This window comes from Pungitius pungitius, chromosome 2 (genome assembly GCF_949316345.1).
Source record: "Pungitius pungitius chromosome 2, fPunPun2.1, whole genome shotgun sequence".
Lineage (NCBI taxonomy): Eukaryota > Metazoa > Chordata > Actinopteri > Perciformes > Gasterosteidae > Pungitius > Pungitius pungitius.
The window spans coordinates 17409286-17427845 of NC_084901.1; the positions used below are offsets into that span (position 1 = coordinate 17409286).

At 45.0% G+C, this 18560-nt stretch overlaps 1 protein-coding gene across 2 annotated transcripts in view; it reads left to right on the forward strand.

Annotated features, from left to right (window-relative positions):
- The window catches only part of htr4 (5-hydroxytryptamine receptor 4), an 83401-nt gene that overhangs the window by 26806 nt on the left and 38035 nt on the right, over nucleotides 1–18560 (forward strand). For both annotated transcript variants that reach the window (XM_037461500.2, XM_037461498.2), the window contains exons 3-4: nucleotides 11122–11235; nucleotides 16457–16657. In XM_037461500.2, the coding sequence (XP_037317397.1) occupies nucleotides 11122–11235; nucleotides 16457–16657 (315 nt within the window). The remainder of the gene's footprint in view (nucleotides 1–11121; nucleotides 11236–16456; nucleotides 16658–18560) is intronic.

The following is an 18560-nucleotide window of genomic DNA, read 5'->3' on the forward strand; positions in this document are numbered from 1 at the left end:
GGGGCAGATCTCATTATGTCGAGCATCATCCGCCCTTGAAGGAGACCCTGAGACTTGCCCGGCCAGCGGCGCGCGGGAGAAGAAGTGACCTCCGCTAATAGCGCCGCAGCTATGTTTAACGGGAACGACGCATCCTGCAACACAATAGCATAATATAACATAACAGCTCGTGTCATGCCCGGCCTCGGAGCGCTTCCCCTCCTTGAATTACCTCCCCCCCCCCACCAACCTCCCCCCCTTCTCCTAGCCTCCTAAGGTGTCCTGTGACAGATGCGCTTCTCCGGATGAACGCTTTTAACGGGGGACGTGTCAGACAGCGTGGGGCCGCAGTCCCCCCCTCCCCCCCCCCCCCCCCCGTCTCCGCTCGCATGTAGCTACATACTGCAGGAATGCTCGTTCTTTTGTTTTCTCACTGTTTATTCACGCTTCTCCTTCCGTGCCATCCGTTCCTGGGCGTAGCAAGAGACGGGTAATTGGTGTAAAGCGTGCCCCCCCCCCCCCCACCCCCCCAGGCGATGATGCCGCCTTTCCTTTTTGCAACGTACACGTGCAGTGGCGGGCGGCTCGCATAATCCGGGCGGAGGCATTCGTCGGCCTTGGTAACTGGAAAGCCGTTGGTAGAAGCGTCGGTTCTTGGAGTCTTGTCTCTGTCTCCCGGCCTGCGGCTCGGTGGCTGCGTGGCAGAGTGCAGACTCGGCAGCCGGCAGAGCGCACGCGGCTTTTTGGACTGAATAATTCATTCAGCAACTGCTTATGCAACATCAATAACAAATGCTCCATTCACACGTAAGAAGAAATAAGCATCTGCAGGCAGAGCGTGCACGCACACACGCACACACGAGGCACTCAAAGAACAATGTCGAGGGCCTCATTCAACTTCAGCAGAATCATTTCTGGATCTAACAAGGATCCCCCCCCCCCCGAAACCGGCGTCCGTCAAAACCCTGAATCTGTTTTCACTTGTGTGTGTGTGTGTTTGCCATCATACAGTGTGATTCATCCCTTCTGTCACTGATAGCGGATCCAGACGCGTGCCGGCTCCCCCACACACACACACACACACTGATCCTCTGCTTTTAGAAGACAACAAACATCCTACAGGGTTCTCAGTCAGCGTGTTCTTCGACGCATGCCACCTCCTGCACACATTCTCACTTGACTCTGCAGACGGCTCACAGACACACTGGTTTATCTTCAAAACCACTCATTCAAATGCTTATTTTCTAAAATGCGTTGTAAATCCAGCCTTTTCGTCTCTACATTCAGTGCGTAGCGTTCTGCACGGGTCACCACTCTGCACTGGCTTCCTGTGTGAGACGCGAGGGGTTGAGCAGAATTCTTTAATAAAGTTTCCCTGCCCAACACTCTGAAGGTATTTATCAGCTGCACGCTCTTCTTCATTCATTATGTGCTCCCCAAAATATCCCTCCTGGGCTGGATGAAAAGGAGATTGTAACTCGTGTTGTTTCTAATACACGGATGGAGAAAAGATGTAATGAGAATATTTTTTTTTTCTTTTTTTGCGAGCTTCTCAAAACTATGGCCTGCTTCCTGCAGCTCCTTCAAGTGCAGAACAATTACCTGATTTGTGCTGACAAGCGGCTCTGGGCTAAAGTCTGCTCAGTGTTTTCACACAGCGTCCTTCCCTTTGATGCACACATGCTAACGAACGCTGCAGAAGGTGTTTGTGATCTCATTCCCACACACACACACACACACACACACACATACACACACACACATACTCATTTCTTCATAAACCCAGAAAGATAATCAAACATAATTCATCTTTTTAGTGTGTCCTTCCACGAATAGGCAGCAACGCGTTGACCTCCGTCTTTTCAAACAAACGTCTTTGTCCTAACTGTAGGCAGGTGTAGTGTTTCCTTGAGACATCCAATCATATCAAAGGACACCTGCTCTTTTAATCCATGAATGAATGAATTATATGACGGAACCCGAGACGGGCCTTTTCCACTCGTTATTGTTGCATTGTCGAAGCTTAGTTAGCGAGCCCAAATGAATTTGAATTTCCCCAATCTGTTTCTGTCCTCACTGCAGACAGGAGCTTGAATTCAAATCCGCCAAAATGTCCCCACTTTTCAAAAAAAAGTCCACACTCAAGCTGGTCCTCGCAAAGATATCTTTAAAAGTACGCACGCACACACACACACACACACACATTGACAGAGGGACAGAAGCACATGTATCTCCTCTATTGTGTCACTGTGTCTGCATCCTTCTTAACAACATTCTGGACACTGTGTCTCAATCTCACTCCACGTATTTCTTTTTTTCATATTTTGGTGACTTTCTGGGGGGGAGGAAATCAAGCTTTGCAGGGGCAGCTCTGCTCAGACCCCGGTCCACATTCACACAGCAAATTGCTTCTGGATTAGTGTCATGTCTCTCGAGCAAAGCGAGCAGACTCTAATCTGAGCCCCACTGACACTTGCGTGTGTGCTGGTTTTTGTCGTGAGACGGAAAGGACAAAAGTGGGATACCGAGGAACTCTGGAGTGTATCTACTTCCACAAGGAGTTGCAGCTTCCAACCGCATCTGAATGAACGGTCACCTCTGACGCAACACTTTAAGTGTGGAAGCGTCTCAGACAATCTGAGGAAGCAGCAGCACGAAGACACCTCACACTCAGCTCGACACTTTACTGTCGAGTGTATTTTCTGTTCATGTCGTGTTGACTTAATGATGAAATCATGCACATGGATTGATTTCAAAGCATAAATCATTCACTTTATTTTCTAAAATGTTCATATGATTTAAGCTAGGGCTGCACAATCCCTTTTATTTTGTAAGAATACCATTTTAGATGAAATAGTGCCGCGCATTTGTTGCGATGGCCTACCAATAAGTTCTTTAGCTCGCTGCCGAAATCACCCCCCGTCATTGAATTGATGTATTATTTAAACAGATTGTTGTTTTTGTCCGCACGGTGCAGTAACTAAGCAACAAGGGGGGGACACGTCCAATCAGCGGCAGAGGGAGAAGCTATTGGTGAGAAACTAATGGCCCTGTAAGAAAAGTACAAGTTCAACGTTGCATTTGATTAATTCCTTTATACATCTCAGTTTGGGACTATTTGAGCCTTGTGGTGAAGCCCCAACCCCCCCCCCCCCCGTCCACCCCCCCCCCATCCCGCCCAAAGGGGATTAGAGACCCTCACAAGTGCAGTTATACGAACGTGTGGTGGGTTTTGAGTGAGTGGATCTTAGCAGGAAGCTGACTCATTCTGGCACGTGGGTATTTGTGTGTGTGTGTGTGTGTGTGTGTGTGTGTGTGTGAATGTTAATTTGTCCCATTAACACAGTAAATGTGACACTTGAACAAAGACAGCAGGACGACGGGGAGAGCGGGGGGGAGGAGAAGGGGGGGTAAAAATAATTGTAACTATAAATCAGAATTCAGCCTCATAGTGGAGGGGAGACTGGGGGGGGGAGACAGGGGGGGCACTCTCGGGGTTAAAGGTTCAATTTGCCCGATTAATTATAAAAACCCGGTGTCTCTCATCCAGTTTCATGCTGAGGTTTGAGATATTCCAGGGATACAGATTGTGAGAACAAAGTGTGAGGATTCCTTTGGAAGGGTTAACAACCTCGAAGAAGTAGGTTGCCATGAACTTGAAGAGAAGTAAAATAAGTTTAAAATTGAACTCGATCTAGTGGATTTAAAGCAGCCGAGGTAGACCGGACAAAAGTATCAATGTAACACTTTGATTTTTGCTTCACTTTGTCAGGGGTTTAAATGAGACATCTCAATATCCGTGTCAGTGAGCACCTGTCCCCCGCGATACAATACATCAATAGGGCTCAGTTTTGTCTGCTTAAACCAGCTTTTTCCTTTGAGTTTAAGCCTGATGCTTCTTTGATATCGTAAGCCCGGTCTGAGATGAGCGATCAATGTGCCGACACAGAGTGACTGAAGTGGGTCAGTCACTCCCCCACTTCTCTCTACTCGTGCCCTTTTATGTCAGCTTGACTTCCTGTTCGGTTTCTCTTTGCCTTCATGTGCATCTCGGTGTCTCCGGCTCTTTGATCTCAACTTACTGACTTGCTTTTCTGGGCTCACCAAATCCGGTACAGCATGATACGTGCAGCCATTGTTTGCGCTTGTCCCGGATCTTAAGAGCCTTGAGGGGACGTCGGTCCCAAAGCAGGAGACTCCAAAAAACCTCCCAAAAGTCCCAAAAAGAGGACCCAGATCCACCATCATCATCAACGTTAAAATCTCGTTGGCTTGTTCTCGGCTTTCAACCAAAACACATCAGAGAAGACGTTGATCGTGAGCCGAGGAAACAAGAACTCCAAAACTACCGACTCATTTCTGGGTTTTAAGACTCATTCCAGCAGCACCATGCGTCCCGAATGCAAACCGCGTACTCTGCCACATGCAGGTAATTATTGAACTCTGAATAACAAGACCTGATGCTATACTTAAAAAAACATCCTTAAATACATCAAGGGTCAAACTTGACCTTGAAAAAAAATATTTTGAAGTGATGCACATCACTCTCTTACAAATAAACTGCTTCAGCAGTAAACCTACGGAAAAAAAAACTTGGTTGGTAATTGGAGGGGAGATGGATGCAGAGGAGTGATCGGATGAAGCTGAACTCATTCCTCTGACTGAAGAAGAGCTGTGACGCGTGTTTGTTTGGGGAGATGGAGGAGTTGGATTCCAGGTGTAGAAGAGCTTGGTTATTTCTTACGCATCAATAGGGGGCTTTAAATCTGTGACGTGGGAGAATTGTAGAAGGAAGCTGAGATGCTAAGAGCTGAGCCATCAATAAGCTTCTCAACAATATTTGATCATCGTCACTGAACCCGATTTTGCATGTTTTGTCTTGATTTGTTTACCTGAAAATGTCCCCAACATATTAGTGGACCCGAAGCCGCAACAAACAACCTCATTTCCTACTTCACCTCCCCAACGGGACGTCCCAGACTTTCATCGCGGAGGCAGATTTCACACTGAGAAGCGTTCTCAGGTCCTTTTATGTTGTGGACCCTCTGTGTGAGGACGGTTGGTGGACACTTATTGTCCTTTGCTGCCTGCAGCATTTGGTCACACTTCATTAAGCGACCCCGAGTTCCATTTTGATCAAATGACATGTCTAGGAAAGCTCATTTTGTTGGAAGAGAGGAAAAATAAGCCAGGGAAAATGACTTTTTTATTTGTTTCTTTCACACAGGTGACAACAGATGCTGAACTCAATACGTTAAATTCTAACACAGGGACGATGGAATAGAAAGCCATTATTGGTACTTAAAGGATCGGTAATAAGAGGAAAAAAGTATCCTAAGCACAAGAATAAAAGATGAGTCTCAATATACAGAAGGATGGTGGAAGTAAATGAGAACAAAAAGCAGGAACCAAGACAGCAACCAATCAGCAGAGCACGCAGACCCAACACAGGTGAGGAGGCCCAGGTAGAACCGATCAGGGCAGTCTCACAGCAGGGAAGCATGAAACAGGAAGGATGGTTAAGAAATGACCAAAATGAGGTGGTTAATGATAAGCTGAGCCGACTCGCGGTTTGGTAACTTCTCAACTCTGACATTCATGAATATTTAGTCGAGCATGACTCATCGTCCCAAACAGACTTCAGTCATTCCAGACGGCGCTCCTGGACGCGCGCTGAATCCATCTGAGACGCTTGGGAGAGAGGCAGAGCTCGTCACACCTTCGTCAGGCGGCTGGAAGTTAAAGCTGACAGCTCCCTGACTCTGAGGAATCCGTCCTGCAAAATCCCCAAAGCACACAATGAGAAATGTGAGACTTCATCTGAAAAAGGCCCGGAAATAGCAAAGCGCTCGTTTTCGTGAACCACGATGCCAATCCAAACTTCTACCAGTCGGCGCCGACCTTCGTGGATACCGAGTTAAGATCTCACGCTTTTGAAAGGTTTCTTCACCTGACCTGTGAAGTACATTTAAAATGTGGTGTTACCAGTATGCTGATGGACACATCACGTGTGTATCGTGTGTGTGTGTGTGTGTGTGTGTGTGTGTGTGTGTGTGTGTGTGTGTGTGTGTGACTGAATGATGCCGACTGCTGATGATGATCGTTGCTTCTCTTGTGCGACTGCTGCGTTTTTTCCCCCTTTTTAACAAGATCCTGCTTTCTTCCCCCGAGGTGTGTGATTCTCCAGCGTCTTCTTCTACCTCCTCCTCCTCCTCCTCCTCCTCCTCCTCCTCCTCCTCCTCCTCGCTGCGTTGGCTCGGCTCTGCTCTGTTTTTTGGGGAGGTGGAATCAATGCGCCGGCGGTCGGGAAGCTTTAAAATATTGACGGCCCGGAGGAGTCGATCTGAGAAGCTTCAGACTGTTTGTGGTTTTAACACTGCAGGAGGTTAAAAGAGGGGGAGGTGAGTGTCGGGGGGCTGAGATGTCTGAGCAGACATTAGGAATATGATATATATGTATGTCTAATTGGTTGTAAACATGAGCTTTGTCAAAAGTATTGCAGTAAGCCTGGTCTCAGAACACAAGTGACTTAAAAAACTTTTTCTTTGGAAGTAAAACATAAGTGAGTTCACGTTGATGTTGATGGCGTGAGTGTCCTCCAATGCACCAGGACACGTTCAATGGGGACATTTTGACACAACATGAACTCCTGCATGACAGTTAGATGACCTACATGAGCTGGCGGTAGCACTCGTTAGCGCTGAAGGTCGGGAGTGGACGCCGGACTTCTATTTTTTAAGGAATAATGGCTTGTCACATTCTCTCATTACACAGAAAACTACAGCGAGAACACAAGGTCAAAGTTCACGTTCACAAGCCGCCTCCTTCAGTTTGACTCTCCTTGTTAGCGCTCCACAGGCAAACACAAAGACACCGGGGCCAGTCGCTGCCCGTCCGTCCCACTACGAGCTCCCAGTAACAACCTGGTTGCAATCTGTCAGAAACACTTTGACGCAATCTGAAGCTTTTTGACCCGCCGACGCAACCAGATGGCGTTTCATTCCGTTTTTTCTATGCCGTTAACAAAAGAGGTAAAAATAAACAGAGACCCACCGGGACAAAGCTTCAGTTTGACCCCCCCCCCCCTTTGAAGCAAAGAAACCGATCTTGCTGAAACAGACGGCAGGTAGAGGAGCGAAGGCCTTGGCCGACAGTTTGTAGGTGGGCGCCTCCTCTGGGACCCAAACGCCACGTCGAGACTTGATTGGCAATTCGATACATCTGCCGAGGTGTGTAGTTCCAGGTTTGAGGCGGAAAGACGATAAATGACGTTTGATTTATTGATCCTGGAGCTGGGAGGAATTTGTAGTTTATTTAAAAAGATCGCATGCATGGGTGGGTTTGGAATGGTTTCCATTCTAGGGTTTATTTTTATGTCGTTGTCAGAACAAAATGTGTCTACATCGATACATTTGAGGTTTGAGATGGATACAGAAAATAAAAAATGAAAAATGTTCCTCCCTTTTTCTCATTTTATCCTTAGGCTCCTTAGTTGAGTTATTTAATTGAAAAGTTGTGTGAGAACCCAGCGACCCCACCCAGCGGGGAATCTGTCGTGACCCAGCCATCTATTTTGACACATTTCCCTTGTTTGTGATGGCGGGAAGCGGCGTCGGGTACCAGAGTAGACGTCTGCATAATGGCCGGCTTGTCCCTGCCTGCTGGGAGGGAACGCCCGGTCCCAACAGCTTTTCTTTGCAATTAGGGATTCCCACTCAGGCCCAGCCAAAATGTTTTTGTTTTTTTTGGGGAGATGCGAGGCCTCTCCTGCTGATAACATGCTCTCGCACCCATTTCTGACAAAGTATCCGATGTGTAAGCAGGGAACAGATGGGAATGTGTGAGAACGGTGAGATCTGGTCGATTTGGGATGAAGTGCACCTCCTCCATTACGGGACATGTGGTTTGGTTCACTCTGCGTGATGTTTCTTTATTTTGAAGCTTGGATTTATTTTTATATTTTTTAATTGACTATACTCCCTGCTTTAATAAAGCTTCGCTCCAGCGGTTTTCTGCCTGTAATTTTAATTAGGGAAGCATAAATTAAGGACACATTTTCACTCATAAAATCATCAAATACTGATGCTTGGTATACATTTTTGATGAGTCAGAGCTGTTGTGTTTTTTTTCCTCTTGTTACCTTCATAGTGTCTTCCAAGTTACAACACTTACTTACAACTTACTTACTTTCAGGGCTTACCTACGCATCAAAACTACTCAAGGAAAAGATTGTGGTTCGGGTTAAAATTAGTGTATTTGTTACGCAATGCGACGGTGTGTCTGTATCTGAAGAGTTGGGAGTGAAAGTGAAGGTGGAAAAGAGCAGCAGGAAGATTTTCAAAAGTAAAGAGCGTTGAAAAGTAAAGAGCGAATGGTAAGATGATATAATAAGATAAGACTGGCTGCATAGCTCGCGGCGTTTTTTTTCACATTTTAGAGATGATCATCTGCAGTCGGTGAAACTAACACACTTCCGTTCTGGCTTGAGGATGAAACTAAACTTTGAATGCAGCGATTTGACGTAATGCGGCACCGAATCACTGGAGTGTTCCTTCGGCACCTGACACGGCGCCGCTCTGAGGGCTCAAGAGGAGCTGCGATGGCGAAGACATTCTGAGGCAGAGTAGGTCGTCTCTTTCCACTTCCTGTTGCAGCTGAGATTACATTTCCCCCCTCTTTCTTTTGCCTCACCTTAAGCAGAGGTATCAACATCAGACCCTAAAAAAACATGTGGGAATAAAGCCAATATTGTGTGTGTGTGTGTGTGTGTGTGTGCGTGCGTGTGCACCGGATAATTGATGAGAATTGAATGACAAATTGGTGATTTTTTAAAGCTTAGAGCTCTGGAGACGGTGTTTCCTCAATCACTCCTCATCTGTCCTTAATTGGCGCTGCCGGCTTGCTTGATTGCCCCGCAAAGGTTCAAGCTTAGCCGCGGGTCAAAGTTCACGTGTATCAGATGTCAACATAGTTACGACTTCTCTGTTTTTAGCTCAGTCCTCCCCTGCGTGGACCTCCGGCTCCGAGTTCCTGCAAATCCCCTCCACAGACACACGGACTTAAGAGCAAATGAAAGCATGCAGAGAGAGCGACTGCGCACATCTGGGAAATCCGTTTAGAGCACCTGGTGTGGATTGAGAAAGTGTGTTTGTTCAACATCTCACCTGTCAGTGCGTCGAGTCTTAAGCACACAGGAGCCTCAGAGGAATGCAATGCGTCGGAGGAGGAATGACGCGTTTACGTGACGCTGAATGAAAGCAATGAAGGAATAAGATGATGAAATAGGACTCAATAAGCACCTTTCACGCTTTTTGTTCAGGGGGTTTCCTGGAGAGAACTGACTGGTTATCGCAGAGCAATTTAAGACAACGTGGGATCCACACAAACACAGCCGACTTCACAGCCGACCTTTTTGCGATTGACGTAGCCATGGAAACCAATTGATTTGTTGCTGTGCACACCAAAACAAGGTGGTCACTCGATTGGAGTGAAAATATTTGACTCTGTGGATAGCTGGGAAAATGTAAAAAAAAATGTTTATGAACTGTAGCTATTGGTGAGCGGCTGCTTTATAATCAGAAGTTGGCAGCTAACAACGATGATCAGAGCCTCGTCGCATCCGTTGTGGGGAAGTTGAGAGCGGCATCAATGAATCAAGGCCGGACAAATTCAAGATGAAAGAGGATCAGCGTGGTGCTGCAGAAGGGTTTTTGGGGGGGGGATAATGATGCTTCAGAAGCTGTCAGCGGCCCGATTTGATCCGATCAGTGTGCTGGCGTCACCCATCAAAGAGCCAGCCTCATTTGCACGTCCCCATCACTTGGGGACAGAAGTACAGCTCGGTGCGGTACTCGCTGAGGCGGCCCATTAGCATACAAAGTGCGCCGGCCACTAATAGATTGCCCCAAAATGTGGCGATTTTCAGTAGAGGGAGGAGAACATTTGGAGCGAAGTCCGCCTCAGGGGGATTGTTATCGTAGCGTATTACCAATGTCAAACGAGATTAACTCGCTGGACCCCGAGACGGGTGTCGAGGTCGTAGTCAAGACGCAACGTGTGCAGTTCGCGATGTCCTGGTGGAGGATTCGCTTCCATCAGGCCTTCCTAACTTTATTTTGCAGGCATTATAATGTATGGACTTCATTTCAGGGTTATTTGGTGATGTAAAAGCAGTGTGTTGTGTAGATATTGCCTATTAATTGCCGTTTATTTGTTTTCACACTGTGTGCAGCGGAGCTTATCTGCTCAGGCTGGGGCCTCGTCATAATATTACGTCCTCATGTAGAGGTGGATGCTTGGGCGGAGCTGCAGTATTCTAGATATGAATGGAAATGTTCCCCCTTTGATATTCAAATAGAACAATTTCAGCCAGGACAAGATGCCTTTTGGAGGCTGAGAGGAAATCTCTCTAATCATCATTCTTTAGCTTCTAAAACCGGTAAAGTCAGTGGGGACACCTTTTGATAGATGAGGTGAGTTCAAATATATACTGTTTGTATCAAATAATGTTACAAAATAATTGATGAATACATTTAGGTCATTCTTTTTTCTTTTGCCCGTCCCCATTCGTTAGTAATCAAGCGCGGATGTGAAATGCTCTCCCTCCTGCGGCGTGCTGACGGTGTTTAGACCTTTAAACTTGTGTATTAGGAATCAGTAGAAAAAACTCTGTATGTTTGTATCGTTTCTCGTTTGAACAAAGTGCAGCTCGGCTTCTTGCTCTGATCGAGCTTCAATGTTTTCATGATAGTGACATGAAAATAGGGAGAAAATAAACACCGTGGACTTTGTGTCATCTCGCTGTGGGTTTGGAAATACATTTTACATGTCACATTTTATAGATTCTCCATCATAGGCTGCTGGTGTTTGGCTTTATGAGCAGCATAAACTTTATTACGAATAAATCCTGCTCTCCGTCTCATGATTAGTTCTTTCTGCCAATAACTGTCCTCCATCCCGAACGAGCGTGGATTCCTTTTTTTGCTGATGCAGGGAAATACGGGATGAAAAAATATCAAATAAATCTCGTCAAAAGTGCTGCCGGACCACATGGTCTTCTTCTTTGGTAAAAAGATGCATCCTGCGGTTTATCTGTGCAGATGTGAACTGACGTGTCCCCTTTTTCTTTTGCTGTTTCCGTAGCGACAGCATGCCAAAGCGGATAGCTCTGATCGGCTTCCTGTCTCTCGTCATGCTGATGAGCATCCTGGGAAACCTGCTGGTCATGGTGGCCGTCTGCAAGGACCGACAACTCAGGTGGGACGCAGCTCCATCTCCTCTCTTCCTCCGCCGCTTTGTGGACAACTTATTGTTAGATGACAAGACGGTCTCACTTAGCGAGTGAAAATGAATGGTTGCGTCTCCCCTTCGCGTTTAAGGGAGACAGAATCGGATGTTTGTAAGAGAGCCAAAGGAATGTAGAAAGTGGATTCCCCCAAAACTGAGCACAGAGGCACAGCAGAGTACAAATCAGGGTTAGAAATATCCGCAGCTTTCATCGAAATGCGCTTTCTCGTTTTTCGTGAAGCCCAATGAGAAACATCCACGTCTCGGGACACGGCGGGTCATCCCGAGGATGGCCGATCATTCTCCTCCTCCTCCTCATCCTCCTCCTCCTCCTCCTCCTCCTCCTCTTCCTCTGTCCTCCTTTATCTGGTAGTGGGACTCTCTCTTTGTCACTCGTTCTATCTTGAGACGTCTGCTGTGGCAGCTCAGGGTGACCATTGTCCCCGCGATGCTGACATGCAGGTGTGTGTGTGTGTGTGTGTGTGTGCGTGTGCGTGTGTGTGTGTGTGAAGGATGAATGCGTGCAAGAAGTAAAAGCAGGTGTGTTTTTGCGCACCTGGGAATGAAAAGAAAATTAAAATGAGTGTGTGTGTGTGTGTGTGTGTGTGTGTGTAATTACGAACATGGATGAGAGACAAAGTCACCCCTGCAATGGCTCACCTCCCCGAGGAGACGGTAATGATGAGCCATCTTTGTTTGTCCCAGCCTCATTGTCTGTCTGCCCACGGGAAAATACACACACGCACGGACACACACACACACACACACACACACACACTCTAACACACACTCAAACACTCACACACACACACACATGTATTGAGAGGGAACCAGTGTTTTTACTCCCGGTACACATGAACTGCTAACGTGCAATTATAAAGAAAAACACACACTCAACAAAACCAAAGAGACACACTGCTGCTGCATTGGGACGTCCTACGGGGGGACTGTGTCCCTGTCCAGATTTAACGCACAGCTCGGAACACATCATTGAATGTTAAGTCGCTTCGATCGAGCAGGAAAGAGCTGAGTTATCGAAGCAATACTTCGCCCACAAAACACTGCTTTTTTAATTTCAATTACTCACCGTATGTTCTTTGTGAGTTCTCGAAGGAAACCATTTTGTTTTCCTCGCATCGACAGAAGGTCTTGACAGCGAGCAGGTCTTTTACCGTCGGCCTCTCACCGTCTGACATGCACATACATCACATGACACGGAATATAGAAGATATATACGATGGAGAGGAACTTAAGAAGAAGGAATAAGAAGGTACGACAACGTCTCAGCAGCCTGCAGGAGAGGAAAGCTGCCAGGAACAGTAAGAGGGTTTACACACACACACACACACACACACACACCTTAGCCTTATTCAACAAGGCTGTGTGGGGTCTCCCAGTATAAAGCGATCATGTCTGATTGATGGTAATGTGCTGCTGCTTTACTGATATTAAATAGATTACAGTGATCTCCAACACATGGATTAGGAGGAACATAAATCCCTTTTGTTCATTTTTAAAAAATGGGGTCACCCTGGGCTGTCACTCGTGTTACCACAACACATTTATCTTTTATTAAATCCTAAGATAATGTGATTGAAATAGATGTGTTTCTGTGCATGCACTAAATCTTTAAGACCTGTTGTACTTACGTTTTGAGAAAAAAAGTCAAATTTTATTTCTTGAAAAGAGACCACGTATCAATGGCTGCTGTATTGGGACGACCTCCGGATGACCTGAGGAAACAAAAAGGACACATGCATTGTTTTAGTTTTAAAGGCGGCTATATTAGTACTAAAGTGGAACTGCAGTGTTGTCTATCACGCACCGACAAGCCGCATGTAAGCGCCCTGCCAGAGGCTTCGGTATTTACCGCTTTGTTTTGAAGATGTTAATCCTTTCAGTTCAAATTAATTATTTACATTCAGTGGAACTGAGGTGGAATAAATAAGGATAGTATTTACATCAAGTATAAAACAGGCTACCAATGCATGAGAAAAAGCCACTATAGACTGTATATACAGAGACTTTTTATATACATATAATATATATCCCCCCCTTATAACTGTCCGTGGTCAGCTCAAATAATTCTCTGGTAAGTAATACGAGGAAACCAAACGCTGGCAGGGAAGTTATGTTTTCCATCAAATTTAAAGCTGGTTGCTGATTTCCCTTATCTATGAAAAAGAATTATACAATGACAATATTGAAAAAAATATCAATATTTAGTATTTAGGCTCTTAAAATAGATTGTTGTCAGCCCACCTGTTGTGATTTTCTGATTCTTTGCCTACTAACGGCTCCATTTGTTACCTCTCCATTTTAATATCACATATTACATTTCAATGTTCTGTACGTGAACACAAACCAATACTTTTTGTCTATTTCCAATCATGTTATTTATATGTATTACATCACTTTTAGGATTTAGAAGGATGGAAACAATCATTGCAGTGTTAATTATTTAGTCAAAGTTCTTGGGTTTTCTGCTTCAGAAACACAGATTTTCTTGCAGTAAAACCTGTTGCAACTTACTTTTCAAAACAAAAGTTGCTATTGTTCATCCCATGATTTTTTTTAGTTTATATGGCCCATAAGCCAAACAATTTGGCCATTCTTGATATAGTTTACACCATATCACAAATTCCTCCTTGAAGAGCTTTCCAATGCACGACACTCTCAGTCCTCACACTGAAGAGAGGAAAGGACACAAGAATACCGGAGGAAGAGGAGGAGGACAGAGAGGAAGGACGCATGGGAGGGAACTGAGACGCCTTTGCTGCTGGCCTACTTTAGCCGTCTCCATTTTTTGTGACGCACACACTTACTGCTCGTAAGCACGCACACACACACACACAGTCTGCAGGACACACTTACTGCTCGTAAGCACACACACACACACACACACAGTCTGCAGGGTGTTTATGCTGGACATCGCGCAGCTCTATGCATGCAGTGATTTGCCTGCAACCATGTGAGCCGCAGGATCTTACCAGGGAATCTCAATAGCATATTTGTGGAAAATATTCGATTTTGGAATGTAGAAGAAAAGTTATGCCACTTCATGTTTTTCATTACAATACGTGAAACAATAAACTTTTATCTCTAACTCCTTGTAGAAAATAGTTCACCATTAGTCATCAGAAAAGGAACAGTAGTCTACGCAGGCAGTAGCTCTTTCTACCCCGCCGCCTAATTTGCAAATTTAATGAATGCAAAAATTACGTAGATAAATATCAACACAAAATGCAGTCAAAGGCTTTAATGTTGTAACAAAGGAGTTTAACTGTTGACTTTGAGAGAAACCTGAATGTGGTTTTCAAAAACAAAAACAACAGCTTAATGCTTTTTGTTGGCAGTGGAGTTTTTGGTTGTTTCCTCCCCACAGCCTTTTTCATTTGCATATTTTGATCCTTGGCTAACCGGCCCAATCAAGTGGACCTGTGACAAATGAAGTTTCCCTTTTGTCTGAATACATGATTCAGAACGTTCTTCCACTTTTCCTCTTTGCAGTATTTCCTTCTTTTAATTTCTCATATCTCCTCCTCTGCTGCCCATATTATCCAGCCGACATAATGTGTGTCCGTAAAAACCGACCTTCCAGTAACACAATCTCTTTAATACACTATTTATCCTCAGTCCTTTAAGCTAAACATCATATTTCATTCTAACTAAACGCAACGCCTCCCGCCCTGGCGATGTTAACGGTTTCTAAACGGTCCTGAATTACAGTCAACAACAGATTGTGTGTGTGTGTTATTTTGAGCATGCAGCACGTGTGTGTCTATATAATCCTCATTTATCTACTAAAGGTGTGCAAAGTGCTTTGTGTGTATTTCCGCTTGCGTTCAGATGCCTGGTTGTGCGTTTTTTGTGTTTTTTCCAATGTGTACATGTGAACATGTGTGTGTGTGTGTGTGTGTGCATATCTGGCGTGATTTACATGCAGCAGACAGCTGCCTGGTTCCTGCACAGCCTGTTTGTAAAGGGGCTGTTTGGGTTAGCGACAGGCAGATGGAAAAGCCTCCCTGACCGGCTATTAATAGAAATGGCGGGGAGCGCAGACCACCTCACTCTACCACTGGTCTCCTGGTGGGTTGGTGGTTCTTCTGGGAAACCGAACCCGTGCCAAGTGAGGAGTGGGGAGGAGAACTCGCCAAAACAAACTCTTCCTTTAAGATTTTCGACACATCAATTTGACATCTTGATGGACCGATGATTCGCTCCACGTTCTGTAGTACTTTAGTTTCTCCTGCACCTGCAGTCCCTCTAGTTCCTCTAGTTGAGGGGTGCCCGATAGGTCGATTGCCAATGGACCAAAAAACAACTTTTATAGTGTCTCACGTTCCTGATAATGGCACCTGGAGCGTCTCACACAGACGTTACAGGGTCCCTCCGTGTGTTGGTATTAAAGACGCAGAGGACCACCGAGCGAGAAGCGGCAGTGTCTGATAATAAACTGGCTGGAGTTGTGCAACAAGTTGACAGCTTTGTGGCCCCAAAGCCTCAACAAGACTCTTAGCAGCATTTGACCTTTGCCATGCCAGACTCCCGGTGACAGTGATTCCGTAGATTAAAGTTGAAATAACTAATTTATCAGAGAAATTAAACAAAAACCTGGAACTCATCAGCTGGCCAATATGAGTAGCCTCTCGCTGTAGCCGCAGCTCTGGTATTCGTCACAAAAAAGAGGTGGCTGAGAGATTCAAAACAGTGCAGTGGGAGCTCGGGGGAGGATTTATGCTTAATTACACACATCAGCTCTCACAGATGGAAAAACAACACGATGAGGTGTAGCTCGAAATATCAGCCAACTTGTTCAGCTGTATATATAAAAATATAAGGTCACTAATCAACTTTCCATTGGCATTGTTTTGATGCTAGTGTCACAAACATTTCATGTCTACGTGCATCAGTGGATATATATACATATATATACAGTATATATATATATATATATATATATATATATATATATATATATATATGTGAATATCTTTGCAACTCGGTCCAAGGTTGAAAAACAGTGGCAAGGTAGTTTAACAGGGAAATGTAAGACTTTTTATTTATTCACACATGTTTTGCTGATCCATCTTGTTTTTCTCATAAAACTGTCGGCGGTGAACATTACATCTGGTTCATACATATTTAGATTTGTTTCTATAAAACCCCTCCTCTCTTTCTCGTTCACAAGGAAAATCAAGACCAACTACTTCATCGTGTCTCTGGCGTTCGCCGACCTGCTGGTCTCGGTGCTGGTGATGCCGTTTGGTGCCATCGAGCTGGTCCACCAGCACTGGATCTACGGCGAGACCTTCTGCCTGGTCCGGACGTCTCTGGACGTCCTTCTGACCACCGCGTCCATACTGCACCTGTGCTGCATCGCCTTGGACAGGTGAGACGCTGTGTAGGAAGAGCGTGTACATCTTAATCACACTGGCGCAGTATAATGTTTTGGACCGTATAATAACGATATATATATATGTAAACATACTGTATATTATATATATATGTTTATATATATATATATATATATATATATATATATATATATATATATATATGTTTTAAAGAGGATTCCACGAAGGGAGAAAACTTGCCGAAACGCTAAACTAAACAGGTTGTCAGAATTGATGCGTTAATCTATGCTATTATTGTGGCCGAGATTGCATATGTATATATATATATGTATATATATATAAAACAGAATTAAGGCAAGTTTGTTTACTTCCGGTGTGCTTTGACCCCAAAAACTAAACCCCTGCTAGCTGCTGTAAGCTTGTTGCAGTAAGCTATCTGCTAGGCTAAGCTAGCTGCAGTAAGCTAGCTGCTAGGCTACTTCCATCTCAACATCTAACGCTTCACGGCACACAGTCTGGCCGTGGTTTCAAAGAGTCCTGGCTAAATGTGGGGAGATTGTTGGCACTTCAAACACAGCCGTTAAAGGATGGAGAGTTGAGAGCACGAGGACGGCAGGAAGAGCTGCTAGTTCAACAAGTTCCACCAGGTGGAATTCTGCCTCCAAGGTGGTAACGTGTGTAAAAATACAATTAAACCCCAGTGTCCAAAAATCAGATTACTTAATTTATAAGATTCAGTCTTTAGTAGAAACACAAACCTTTTAATCTATTGAGAGCCCTAGTATCTAGTACCTTTCAAGAGTAACTTTTTTTTTTGCAAAAGATTTAATGTGAGAAGATGACTCACTTTGCAGCTTCCTTACAGCCACTTAGAGTAAGTTTGGAGCTGAATCATTTTCTCTCCTGAGGGCGAGCACTGTAGGAGCTGACGGATGTTATCTGACCCAGGCGACGCGTCTCACTTTGACAGCTTCGATATTAACTCGAGTGAGAGGACGTCCAGACTGACGGCGCGGTCCAATGTCAGGACGTGGAAGCGATAAATTATTTTCATTGCCTCTCCGGCCGGACGGATGGAACATATCCCAACTCAGACGAGGACAAAAACCAGTACTTTCTCATTTAGTCCGGCAAATTTCAGCGTTGGAGCAAACATAAATCTAGAGAACAGCTGAAGCTGCAAGCAAGGACTGTAAAGGTTATTCACTCAGCCTCTCTGGAATACACAAACATGTTGTTTATGTGTCAGTGTTATTCTTGAGAAGTCTGTTCCCTGATTGGTAGCAGGTCAGCCCTCAATCGCTCGTTAGCCTGCCTGCACTTTGGGACCTCTAACTCCCTGCATGACATTGGCATATGGTTTTGCCGTCTTTTCTCTTTGAAAAGCACATTGAATGACTCGTGCGCGTGAAGTTACTTCTCAAGCCGATGTGTTTTCGGTGACTTTCCGATCCCGCCGTGACAATGTAAGCCGTAACAAAGGAAGCAAGCGAGCGATGCAGAGGAATCCTTCTGCATTAGAAGTTTCTGAAAGTCAGAGTTCATGAATTATGTATTCGGCCTGCAGGGATTCCTTATCTTCGAAACTTTCATGGTAAAATAAGTGGTGTGCACCACTGGGCAAAACAGGCACCACCCGAGCTGGATGGAGAGAAATGATTGTGCCACTACGACGTGTTTCCTACTGCTTATCATTAGCCATGGTGCACCCAGAATAAGAATAACCGGAAACACAGAGAGAACCGCTTCCTCTCACTAAAGCTCTCTACAAAGCATTTTCTAAAGCAAATTATGCACGTGTTTTATACTGTTACTAAAGATGCAAAGCTCAGCAACAGTGAAAGAGGAAATTGTTTCTCCATTTGATTATCCGGCCAGAGGAGCTTTGTACTCCTTTACAGCTGCCTCCACATCCTGGGAGAAGGTAACTTCCATTAG